This window comes from Pan troglodytes, chromosome 10 (genome assembly GCF_028858775.2).
Source record: "Pan troglodytes isolate AG18354 chromosome 10, NHGRI_mPanTro3-v2.0_pri, whole genome shotgun sequence".
NCBI lineage: Eukaryota > Metazoa > Chordata > Mammalia > Primates > Hominidae > Pan > Pan troglodytes.
In genome coordinates this window covers 8,712,627-8,725,932 of record NC_072408.2, presented here as the reverse complement: position 1 = coordinate 8,725,932, position 13,306 = coordinate 8,712,627, and the positions used below count along the sequence as shown (strand labels likewise).

General features: G+C 45.0%; 2 protein-coding genes across 4 annotated transcripts in view; one reads left to right on the top strand and one right to left on the bottom strand.

Annotated features, from left to right (window-relative positions):
• FBXL14 (F-box and leucine rich repeat protein 14) overlaps positions 1-11,953 on the top strand; it is a 41,794-nt gene extending 29,841 nt beyond the window's left edge. For 2 of the 3 annotated variants that reach the window (XM_016922720.4, XM_016922722.4), the window contains exon 2: positions 1,810-11,953. In XM_016922720.4, coding sequence (XP_016778209.1) covers positions 1,810-1,872 — 63 coding nt within the window. In that variant the 3' untranslated portion in view covers positions 1,873-11,953. The remainder of the gene's footprint in view (positions 1-1,809) is intronic. The other variant, XR_010148234.1, reaches the window with a different exon arrangement.
• Positions 1-13,306, bottom strand: part of WNT5B (Wnt family member 5B) — a 124,058-nt gene that overhangs the window by 80,669 nt on the left and 30,083 nt on the right. The window lies entirely within an intron of this gene.

Here is a 13,306-nt window from a genome sequence, read left to right as displayed (position 1 = left end):
ATTTCCCTTATACATAAGTATATATCTAAGGGTACGTAATTGAATACATTGTTGTTATTACTTTGAACAGTTATCTGTTAGATTAAGAATAAGAAAAATAAGTTATTATTTTGCTTTCACTTATTCCTTCTCTGCCCTCTTTCTTTATGTAGATCTAAGTTTCTGACCTATAACATTTTCTTTCTCTCTAAAGAATTTCTTGTAACATTTCTTGCAAGGCAGATCTACTGGCAACGAATTCCCTTAAGTTTTGTTTGTCTGAAAAAGTCTTTATTCTCCTTTACTTTTAAAGGATAATTGTGCAGGGTTCAGAGTTCTAGGCTGGTGGGTTTTCTCTCTCCACCCTCACATCTCACTCCACTCTCTCCTTGCTCACCTGGTTTCTGAGGATAAGTCAGGTGCATTTCTTCCCTTTGCTCCTCTACAGGTAATGTGTTTTTTTCACTCTGGCCCCTTCCAGGACTTTTTCTTTATCTTTGATTTTCTGCAGTTTGAAAATGATATGCCCAGGTGTAGTTTTTCTGGCATTTGTCCTGATTCTCTGAGATTCCTGGATCTGTGGTTCAGTGTCTGACATTAATTTGGAGAAATCTGTCATTACCATTTCAAATATTTCTTCTTTCTTCTCCTCCTGGTATTCCCATTACACATGCTACACCTTTTGTAGATGTCCCACAGTTCTTGGATATTCTGTTCTGTGTGTGTGTGCATGTGTGTGTGCGTGCGCGCGTGTGCGTGTGTGTGTGGGGGTGGGTTTTCTCTTCCCTTTTCACATGTGGAGGTTTCTATTGAGATAACCTTATGCTCAGAGATCCTCTCCTCAGCTGTGTCCAGTCCACAAATCCATCAAAGGCCATCAGCAGCATTCTTCATTTCCGTCACTGTGCTTTGCTCTCTGCCACTTCATTTGGTTTTTTCTTAGATTCCCATCTCCCTGCTTTCATTGTGCACCTGTTCCTGCATGCTGCCTACTTTATCCATTACAGCCCCTCACATTAATGAGAGCTGCTTTCAATTTCCCACCTGGTAATTCCAGCATCCCTGCTGTCTCTGAGTCTGGTTGTGAAGCTTGCTCTGTCCCTTCAACATGTGTTATTTGATTCTTATTTCATTTTATTATTATTATTTTTTTTGAGACAGAGTACCACTCTCTCGCCCAGGCTGCAGTACAGTGGCGCGATCTTGGCTCACTGCAACCTCTGCCTCCCGGTTCAAGCGGTTCTCTTGCCTCAGCCTCCTGAGCAGCTGGGATTACAGGTGCTTGCCACCACGCCCAGCTAATTTTTCTTTTCTTTCTTTTCCTTTTTTTTTTAATTTTTATTTTTAGTAGAGATGGGGTTTTGCCATATTGGCCAGGCTGGTCTCGAACTCCTGACCTCAGGTGATCCGCCCGCTTCGACCTCCCAAAGTGCTGGGATTACAGGCGTCAGCCACCGTGCCAGGCCCTATTTGCCCTTTAGTATGTCTTATATCTTTTTCTTGATAGTGGCTGTGACTGGGTAAAGGCAACTGCTGTAAAGAGGCCGTGAGTGTGCGGTGGGAAGGTCTATAGTCTACAATCAGGCCTCAGAGTTTTGGTGAGCTTGCACCCCTCAGCTAACATTCACAAATGCGTCTCCGTCCTCCCTCCCGCCCCCACCTTAAGTGAGCCGGGAGATGGCTAGAGTGGGCTGGCGTGGGACTTTCCCTTCCCCCAGGTCAGTTAGGCGCTGATAAAGCCGCGGTGGGGTTAGGGGAGGCGACCTCGTTAGGAAGAACAGAGTGCGGCAGCCTCTTTCAAAATGGTCCTTTTTCTTCTTCCCACTGCAGGAGGCACGAGGGGATTTTTCTCCATTATTCACTGTGAGAACTCGGGGAAGCTCCAGAAGGTGAGGGAGAGGGGACAACGACATGGTTCCCGTGGATCTTTAACTTCCAGACTTGCCCGCTCTGCGCCTCCGGCACTCTGGTGATGACAGCTCAGGTTTCCCTGCCTGTCACTGCTCGGGCAGAGGCTGCTGCCCAGGGCTTCTGCTCCGGTACCTTGTGAAGCTGCATTCTCCTGCCGGTTTCTCCAGTTCTGGGGACAGTGGTTTGCTCTGAGACCTCGCTTCCTTTATGGATCCAAGGAGACTTGCTTTTTCAGTCTGTTCAGCTTTTTACTTGCTAGGATGGAATTGCAATTTGCAAGCTTCTTCGACAGGAAACTAGAAGATCCACACTTTAATTTTATACATATAAATATATACGTGTGTACATATATCTATGTACAGGGGTATTATATATATACATATAAAATGATGATATATATAATGATGATACGTATTACTGAGAACGTAAAATATCATTACATAGTGATAGCTGGACACACAAGGAATTCACAACTCCCCAAAGAAAATACATCTGGATGACCTGCCTAGCAGTTTCCCCATGAGATAGAGGAATGTCTCCGTATTTCATTCCCTGTTCCTGCCCTGAAACAATTTCAATCACTGACAAATCATTATCATTCATTAATAATGTTTACTGAGTGCCCATATGTGAAAGAAAATCCACTCTACATTCCACAGATGCATTTCCTCTCCCCACGGGGTTTCCATTTTAATGGGAACAATGTAGAATATACCTGTCTTCCCTTTATAGATTCCATTTGGGTTTTTTGTTGTTGTTTCTTGTTCTCTCTCTCTCTCTCTCTCTCTCTCTCTGGTCCAGAGGAATAATTTCCTGGTTTTGTAAACTAAACCGGATCATGTCACTTCCATGAATCAGGGAATACTTTATGAAGGAGTAAGGATTTACAGAGGACTGGGGATAAGAGATGGAGGGAAGCTGAACAGAAGGCAAATGAAACTGGCTGAGCCTCTTCAGAACACACGACAATTCCTGGTGGTGAGTCAGTGTGGATGGGGGAATGGGACACCTTACATGGGGATCAAGGAAGAATCACTGGGGTCAAAAAGAGCACATGTCAAGAAGATGTCAAACTGATGACAAGCAAATATTGCCCCAGTATTACAATTCCTGTTGCCCCATCTCAAAATTACCCTGTCAGTTTGATGGGATAAAATTCTCAGACCCCATTTCATACCACAGACACTGAATCCCTATTCCACAGCTTAGGAAGTCCGAAGAAGTAGACGGTATGTGTGTCTTCCAAAGCTGTCTACCAGAGATGATCAAGGTGTTGGAGAACTTTTGTCTCTCTTAATTGTTCTGGTAACTGCTGTGTACAACGAGGCTAAACACTCACTGATAAGAATTCTCTCCCTGCTGCCCCAATGCAACTTCTAGATTGTACACTAGTACAAGAGTCCTAACGCAGTAACTTGCCTACACACAGAAACTGGCTGACCTGGGCTTTGGGTGTAGGAACCCTTCCTAAAAACATGAGTATCATCCAAGAGTCTAAACAATTTGATGGGTAGACCTTATATTGAATCACAAAGGTTCAGGAGTAGGAATTAGCTAGTCCAGTGGTTTTTTCAAAAAAATGTTTTTAAAGAAGGAGAACTCTATTTTTCCACTAAAATCATATGTTGAAGCAAAACAAATAACATTTATGTAGTTGAAAATTGGGTAGGAGAAGAGATCTCCACTGGCCCCTAAGTAAGAACTGTCTCAAAGTTCTGTCTCGAAAACCACTTATCTAGCCCAATTCCTCAATTTTTATTGTTTTTTGTTTGTTTGTATTATTTATTTATTTATTTTTGAGACGGAATTTGACTCTTGTCACCCAGGCTGGAGTGCAGTGGCACGATCCCCGCTCACTGCAACCTCCACCTTCTGGGTTCAAGTGATTCTCGTGCCTCAGCATCCTGAGTAGCTGGGATTATAGGCACACGCCACCCCATCCGGCTAATTTTTGTATTTTTAGTAGAGACAGGGTTTCGCCCTGTTGGCCAAGCTGGTCTCCAACTCCTGACCTCAGGTGATCCACCCACCTTGGCCTCCCAAAGTGCTGGGATTACAGGCATGAGCCACCGTGCCTGGCCTATTTTTATGTTTTTAAACAAGGTGTTGCCCTGTCACCCATGCTGGAGTGCAGGGGCACTATCATAACTCACTGCAGCCTTGAACTTCTGGCCTCAAGCAATCTTCCCACCTTGGTCCCCCAGCAGTGCTGGGGTTACAGGCACGAGCCACTGCACCCTGCGCAATCCCTCCATTCCTAAAGGTGAGGAAATGGGAACACAAAGAAGGCAGGTAAATTACCCAGGGTTACGGGACTAGGGGTAAATCTGGTTCCTGATGCTTAATCCTTTGCTCTTTCTACTATAACCCCCGTCTCTGAGAATCTATTCTGAACCCATGGAACTACACGTGGCGATCTTAAGCCACAAAAATTACTGACACAGTGTTTTCATTAAGGACTCCCCCTGCCCTGTCCATTTCCTGAGAATGAGAGGTTTCTAGTTCTTTGTACCACATTAACTCCAATTGGTAATTTTGAATTCCTTCTTGGCAGAAGTAATATAGATCAGATTCCATTAAACGTATTGCTACAGTGAAAATTTATTTTTTAAAAAAGTTCAAACCCAGCTTATGGTCTACAGACTTCAGTAAGATTTAATCAGCAACCGTTTAGTATTATACTGCAAAAGAATTTGGATGGTGTTTGGGACTTTACTATAAATAGGTTTTGCCTATATTGCCTATATTGGCCTCATGTTGGCACCTCCAATAATTCCAACAGCAGTTGGCTTCCAAATCCCTCACCATAAAAGTGGTTGCATATTATGAAATCCAACACTGATATCCCAGCATCCCAAGGAGTTCATCCCTATATCTCATTTAGTTATCTTCCAAGTAATCTGCTGTGATATGCAGTTTGCTACCCTGGCACAGACAGGAGGAAAAGAACCATCAGCCGCCCTAAGCCTGCAGTTCTGAGGCTCCCCCAAGGCTTCGATGGGCCTTTCTAGGAGGTGGCTCTGTGATTCCAGCCTCAACACCAAGGAATCTTGGGTTATTTATGAGATCAGAGCCCTTATTAATGTAATTCTGTTCAAGGCAATTTAAACGAATGAAATAGGCATGATGGTGCACGCCTGTGGTCCCAGCTACTTGTGATGCTGAGGAGGGGGATCGCTTGAGCCCCGGAGTTTAAGGCTGCAGTGAGCCACGATGGTCCCACTGCACTCCAGCCTGGCAACACAGCAAGACCCTGCCTCTGAAACATTTTTTTTTTAATTTAAAAAAAGAAGGGAAGATAAGTGAGAATTTGAAAGAAATGACAGACATATTTGAAAGCTGCAGGGGCAGGTGGAGGCAGCCACGGAGGACACGGCGGGGCGTCAGCTTGTGGGGCTGGAAGTTCCGTGCAAGCACCTAGAGCGAGGTCTCTCATACTCGTTCCCACACCACTGAGATTGGTGTTTCACTAAGGACCGATTGAGGAAGCAACAGCAATGAAAAGGAGGCCACGAGGAACGAGGAAACTGTCTACATGGAGTATAAACTCAAGGCCAGCATCCAAGGAAAACATCAAATTGGAAAGAAAAAAACAGAAACATTTCAGATGGCGAAGCTGAAACTCAGTCTCTGGGATGTGGCGACTTCGGTCTCCCTCTCATGCCTGACAGTGGAGTCAGAACCCTGTCATTTTTAGAGGCTGGGTCCCTGGCACGCGATGCCTCTGGTACAAAAGAACCCACTCACTGCGCAAGTGGTCTGGGCAGGGGACTAGGTGTGTGGGGCCAACTCACATCCCTGACTCCTGTTTCTCAGCCATTAGCTCATATCTGAAACCTGGTATTAGAATAGTTCATGCCGGGACACTCTTTGAACTCTGTTTGCCCTAGTCCTGGCACTGCTGCCTTACAAAGGGAGAAGAATTTTAATAGCATTACACACACACACACACACACACACAAGGGAAAGAGGATGAAATACTTGTAAAGCTTTTGATAGTATCGAGTCATACACATATAAGCATGCAAGTGGTAGGAGTACTGAATGTTCTAGAACATACACAATACAAGTTGCAGTAGAACTACCTTTTATATTACCTCATGGAGCAGCAAGGCTACGTTAGAGCTGAGAACAAAACTGAGGCTTCTAAACATTTGGGGCTTTTGAATACCTCTCCCCATATATTGTTTTGGAGTGACCCCCAGCTTTCTGAAGAGCACGGAGGGTGGAGCATGGCCATCCTGCAGCACTGTAGAAAGAGCAATGGGCTTTAGAGCTCAGTTATGCTGATTGTTTCCTGCGTGACATAGAGCAGACGACCTAGCCTCTGGTCCTGTTTCCTCATCTTTATTTATTTATTTATTTATTTATTTATATTTTTTTGAGACAGAGTCTCACTCTGTCGCCTAGGCTGGAGTGCAGTGGCGTAATCTCGGCTCACTGCAACCTGCACCTACCAGGTTCAAGCAATTCTCCTGCCTCAGCCTCCTGACTAGCTGGAATTACAGGTGCATGCTACCGCGCCTGGCTAATTTTTCTATTTTTAGGAGAGATGGGGTTTCACCATGTTGGCCAGGCTGGTCTCGAACTCCTGACCTCAGGTGATCCACCCGCCTTGGCCTGCCAAAGTGCTGGGATTACAGGTGTGACCGTGCCCGGCCCTGTTTCGTCGTCTTTAAAATGAGAATATGAAAGCCTTCTTCACAGGGTTGTAGTTGGAATACACGAAATGAGATGATGTATGTAAAGCTTCTACTATAGTGCCTGGCGTATAGCAGATGCTTTGTTCATTTGATCAATATTAATTAAGCACCTTACTACATGTCAGGCACTGTGTGAGGTGCTAGAAATAAACGTTAGTGGGAACAGACCTGGCATCTGTCTCCTTGGAGCGTGCAGTGTAGCCACCTATTGTGTCACTAATAGTGGCACTTACTGTGAATGGCCTGTCCTGACTGAGGTGCACAGGTGGTACTTACACAGGTCACAAAGATGAGCAAAGTACAGGCACTGCTTCTGAACTGCTTAAATCTGATTAAAAAGCTAGGACAACCATAACCACATAATTGGATGCCTCTGCCACTAATTAAGTGATCTTGGGGAAATAATTTAACAATTTTGGACCTCAGTTTCCCCGTAAGTAAAATGAGGAGGTTGGACTGGATTAATGGTTCCCAAATGTGGCTGAGTATCACAATTGCCTGGGGAAGCTTTTAAAAGTACATACTCCAGGGACCCACCCCAGACTCGCTCATCGGAATCTCTAAGTCTGGGGTTCAGGGATCTGTAGTAATTTTAAAAATGTCCCCAAGTGATCCAACACAGATATTTTGGTCTTAGTCCATATGTCAGATCCCTTTTAACGAAAGAGCTCTGGGATAAATTACTATAATCCAAAGCCGAAGCAAAGAGTGCCACAGAAAAGGCACCAATACAATATTGTGAGAGTTAGGAAAAGGCAAACATCTCAGGGGAGGCAGCAGCACTGAAGCGGAACTTGAGCTGGGCCTTGGATGAGGGCTGGAACCTGAACTTGAGGGGAGAGAGAAAGAGAAGAGTATGGAGAACTGAAGCCAAACATTTGGTGGAGGACAGACTGCTTGAATGGGAATGATGGGACCTAAGGTTGGCAAGGTAAATCAAGACAAACTCCCTTAGTTATTCCATCCATCCATCCGCCCATCCATTCATTCATTTAAATGTCTGTCCATCCAGGCATTCAGGAATGCCTGGCAGTGTGAAATATGTACTATTCTAGGCCCTGAGGGTGGAAAGATAAAGACATAGTTCTGGCTGACCTAGCAGGGCTACAGACACCCAGACAGTGACAGAAGCTAATGGTGCTAAAAGAAGTGCAGGGCAGGCTGGGCACGGTGGCTCACGCCTTTAATCCCAGCACTTTGGGAGGCCGAGGCAGGCAGATCATGAGGTCAGGAGTTCAAGCCCAGCCTGGCCAACATGGTGAAACACTGTCTCTACTAAAAATACAAAAATCCGCTGTGTGTGGTGGTGCCCGCCTGTAATCCTAGCTACTCTGGAGGCTGAGGCAGGAGAATTACTTAAACCCGGGAGGCGGAGGTTGCAGTGAGCCAAGATCACCCCACTGTACTCCAGCCTGGGTGATAAGAGCGAAACTCCGTCTTGGGGAAAAAAAAAAAGTGCAGGGCAAAAGCAGCCCAGAGGACTAACTGTGCCCAGAAAAGACAGACATCTGAAAGTAAAGGAGAGATAACTGGGTGTTACAGGTTCAACTGTGTCTCCCCAAAATGATATGTTGATGTCCTAACTTCCAGTTCCTCTGAAAATGACCTTAGGGGATACCTGAACACAGAGACAGACATGCACTGTCTTTCTGAAGACAGTGCGAAGACAGAGAGAGAAGGCCCCATGAAGGCTGGGGACTGAGTGATGTTCTGCAGTCTAGGAATGCCAAAGACGGCCAGCAAATCACCAGATGTGGGGAGAGAGGCCTGGAGCAGCTTCTCTTCACAGCCTCAGAAGGAACCAATCCTGCCAACACCTTGATCTTGGACTTTGGGCCTCCAGAACTGTGAGAAAGTAAATTTCTGTTGTTTGAAGCTCCCCAGCTTGGGGGTACTTTGTTCCCGCAGCTCTGGGAAACCATACATAAAGTAGACGCAAAAGGAGAGCCATTAAAGACTGCATATTGTAGGCTTGGCAGCTGATTTTTGAATTGCTGGGTTAGCCAGCTAATTAAGCAGCTAGAGTGGTGCCTAGCACACAGCAAGAGCTCAATAAACACTTGTGAGTAACGAATGGGAGGCTGGGGAGAAGGAGTAAAAATGGGTTCCCAGGGAGAATGCTGAGATGTGGAGGAAATGCAGTCCCAGTCTCAGGCACGTTGAACCTCTCCAGAGAGAGAGATCCAGAGGCAGCTGGAGCACAGCCGTGAAGCTTGGGAGCCAGAGATTAAGTTTTAGAAATCATCCATATAGAGACAATAGATTAGATGCAGTTAAACATTATATAGAAAAAAGAAAAGAACACTACAGGCAGACATACTGTAATTTAGGGTCTCAGAAAAGGACGGAGAAAAAGTAGAGGAAAGACACAAGTCCGGCATCAGAGAAGACAGGAGTGGAGGCTTCAGGGAGGAGGACCCGGCTACAAGAAAACAGAAAAGGAAGACCTGTTTCAAGTGATCAGCTTTCCATGGCACAACTGCTGTGTTGTTTTGTTTTGTTTTGTTTTGTTTTTAACCTAAACCCATGACAATTCCTGAATGGTTTCCAATGGAGCAGCTTTTGAATTTCGTAAATTCAAGAAAGATTCTGGAGGAAAAGATGAAGATGTTAGTATTTTAATCCTGAGTGTTTCAATAGCAATCTCAGCCTGAGGAGCTCAAAGACTGTGGGATCAGGCAAACAATCTAGGAGTGAATATTATGTCCCTAATAAAAAGGCTCGGCCGGGCGCGGTGGCTCACGCCTGTAACCCCAGCACTTTGGGAGGCCGAGGCGGGTGGATCGCAAGGTCAGGAGATCAAGACCATCATGGCTAACACGGTGAAACCCTGTCTCTACTAAAAATACAAAAAATTAGCCAGGCGCGGTGGCGGGCGCCTGTAGTCCCAGCTACTCTGGAGGCTGAGGCAGGAGAATGGCGTGAACCCGGGAGGCAGAGCTTGCAGTGAGCCAAGAACGTGCCACTGCACTCCAGCCTGGGTGACAGAGCAAGACTCCGTCTCAAAAAAAAAAGTCGGGGGGGGGGGGGGCCAGAGAAGTAAAAATTCGTGACTTGGTTTTAGGTAGAAGATCAGGTTCCAGTGAAGAGCTGGGTTCTGATTCTTGGGCAAATATTCAAATCAGAGCACCAGCCATTTATTTATTTAACACACATTATTGACCACCTGGCACTGAGCTAGAGGCACAAAGGTGAATAAACTCATCAAGGAGCTTACTGTTTAATAGGGAAGACAGAGACATTATCAGGTACTTAAAAAATATGCTGAAGACCTTAGCTAAAGAAACTTTAGAAATCAATAATATGGAGGTTCCCCCAAAACTAAAAATACTCTGCCCCCACTGTGTTCACAAGATCAGCATCAAGCAAAGATTAATCTCAAGACTTGTTGTTTTTCTTGTTGGGTTTTGGACTTACTTGCAACCCCTTTCTTCTTATTTCTCCCTTTTGGAATGGGAACATCTATCCTATACATGTCCCACCATTGTATTTTGAAAGCACATTAACTTGTTTGATTTCATGGGTTCACAGCTGGAGAGCAGTTTGCCTCAGGATGAAACAAACCTTTGAGTCTCATCTGTGTCTGGTTTAGATGAGATTCTGGTTTTTGGACTTTTGAGTTGGTGCTGGAAGAAGTTAAGACTCTTGGAGGGGCGTGGTGGCTCAGGCTGGGCGTAGTGGCTCACGCCTGTAATCCCAGCACTTTGGGAGGCTGAGGCGAGCAGATCACCTGAGGTCGGGAGTTCGAAACCAGCCTGACCAACCTGGAGAAACCCCATCTCTACTAAATATACAAAATTAGCCGGGCGTGGTGGCACATGCATGTAACCCCCGCTTGGGAGGCTGAGCCAGGAGAATTGCTTGAACCCAGGAGGCGGAGTTTGCAGTGAGCTGAGATAACACCACTGCACTCCAGCCTGGGCAACAAGAGCAAAACTCCGTCTCAAAAAAAAAAAAAAAAAAAAAAGGCCAGGCGTGGTGGCTCATGACTGTAATCCCAGCACTTTGGGAGGCCGAGGTGACCTGAGGTCGGGAGTTTGAGACCAGTCTGACCAACATGGAGAAACCCCATCTCTACTAAAAATACAAAATTAGCCAGGCGTGGTGGCGCATGCCTGTAATCCCAGCTACTCGGGAGGCTGAGGAGGGAGAATCGGTTGAACCTGGGAGGTGGAGGTTGAGGTGAGCTGAGATCACACCATTGCACTCCAGCCTGCGCAACAAGAGTGAAACTTCGTCAAAAACAAACAAAAAAAAACTCTTAAGGCTACTGAGATAGAACGAAGAACGAATGTATTTTTTGTGTAAGAAGGACATGAGTTTAAGGGGGCCACGGCTGGAATGCTATGGTCTGAATGTGTGTCTATACCCCCCAAATTAATATGTTGGAGCTTAACCCCCAAGGTGATAGTACTAAGAGGTAGGGCCTTTTGGGAAGTGATTCAGCCCCTTATAAGAATGGCTGAGAGGAGTGCTCTTGCTCCTTCCCTCTTCCACCCCTTCTGCCATGTGAGGACACAGCAAGAAGGCACCATCTTGGAAGTGGAGATCAAGCTGTCACCAGAGGCCAAACCTGCTGGTGCCTGTCTTTTGAACTTCCCAGCCTCCAGAACTGAGAAATGAATTTCTGTTGTTCATACATTTTTTAAAGCCTAAAAATGGAATTACCATATGATCTAGCGATCCCACTTATGGATATAGATCCAAAATCATTGGAATCAGTATGTTGACTAGGTATCTGCACTCCCATGTTCATTTCAGCATTATTCATAATAACCAAGATATGGAATCAACCTAAGTGTCCATCAACGGATGAATGGATAAAGAAAATGTGGCATATATACAATGGATTACTAACAGCCTTTAAAAAGGAGGAAATCCTGTCATTTCTGACAACATGAATGAACCTGGAGGATACTATGCTGAGTGAAATAAGCCAGGCAAGAGAGATAAATACCATATAATATCACTTATGTGTGGTATCTTAAAAAGTCAAACTGATAGAATTACAGTGTAGAATGGTGGTTACCAGATACTGGGGGTGAGGGGTGGGGAATGCAGAGATGTTGACCAAAGGGTAGAAAGTTCCAGTTAGACAGGAGGAATAATTCTTCAAGATCTATTACCCAGCATGGCAACCACAGTTAATAATAGTGTATTATACATCTCAAAATTGCTAAAAGAATAGATTTTAAATGCACTCACTACAAAAAAGGATAAGTATGTGAGGTGATAGATGTGTCAGCTTGATATAATCATTCCACAAGGTATACATATATCGAAACATCACATTGTACCCTGTAAATTTACAATTGTTATTTGTCAACTACAAATAAAAATTGAAGTTAAAAAATAAAAAAGTAATATTCTATTGGGGGATAAATAAACAAAATGTTGTATACACATACAATGGAATATTATTCAGCCTTAAAAAAGGAAGGAAATTCTGATGCATGCTACGATATGGATGAAATATTGCTAAGTTTCATCCATGGGCCAGGCGAGGTGGCTCACGCCTGTAATCCCAGCACTTTGGGAGGCTGAGGCAGGCGGATCACAAGGTCAGGAGATCGAGACCATCCTGACTAACACGGTGAAACCCCGTCTCTACTAAAAATACAAAAAATTAGCCAGGCGTGGGGGCAGGCACCTGTAGTCCCAGCTACTTGGGAGGCTGAGGCAGGAGAATGACGTGAACCCGGGAAGCAGAGCTTGCAGTGAGCCGAGATTGCGCCACTGGACTCCAGCCTGGGCGACAGAGTGAGATTCCGTCTCAAAAAAAAAGAAGTTTCATCCATGGATGAAACATAGATGCTAAGCAAAATAAGCCAGACACAAAAGGGCATATTTTATAATTCCACTTCTAAGAGGTATTTAGAATAGACAAATTCATAGATAGAAAGTAGGTCCCGATGTGGTGGCTCACGCCTGTAATCCAACACTTCGGGAGGCTGAGGTGGGAGGATCACTTGAGCCCAGGAGTTTGAGACCAGCCTGGTCAACACGGTGAGACCCTGTCTATACAAAAAATAAAAACTAAAAAATTAGCAGAGTGTGGTGGCACACACCTGTAGTCCCAGCTACTTAGGAGGCTGAGGTGGGAGGACTGCTTAAGCCCAGAAGTTTGAGCCTGCAGTGAGCTGTGGTTGCACCACTGCTCTCCAACTTGGGTAACAGAGCAAGACCCTGTCTCAAAAATAAATACATACATACATACGCAGGAAAGTAGAAGTAGACAGAAAGAAGTGGTTGTCAGGGGCTGGAAGGCAGGAAGGATGGGAAGTTATTGTTTTATGTTAATTAAACAATAGTGTTAATTCTGAACAGAATTTCAGCTGGGGAAGATGGAAAAGTTTTGGAGATGGACGTGGTGATGATTACACAGCAGTGTGAATGTGCCCAATGCCACAGAACTGTACACTTAAAAGTGGTTGAAATGGAAAATTTTGTTAAGTACATTTTACCATGAATTTTTAAAAAACAATAATGTTTGTGAACCTATCTGATAATTGAAAAAACTGGTCTTTGTCCGTGAGTCCCTGTTGGAGCATAAAGCTTCTTCTGCTCAGTGAATGAGCAGATACGAGGCCGCATTGAAAGGAATGCATCCCACATTTGACTGCCCAGTTTGATAGCCAGCAGCACCCCAGGGGTCAAAAGACATATGAGGCCGGGTGTGGTGGCTCATGCCTGTAATCCCAGCACTTTGGGAG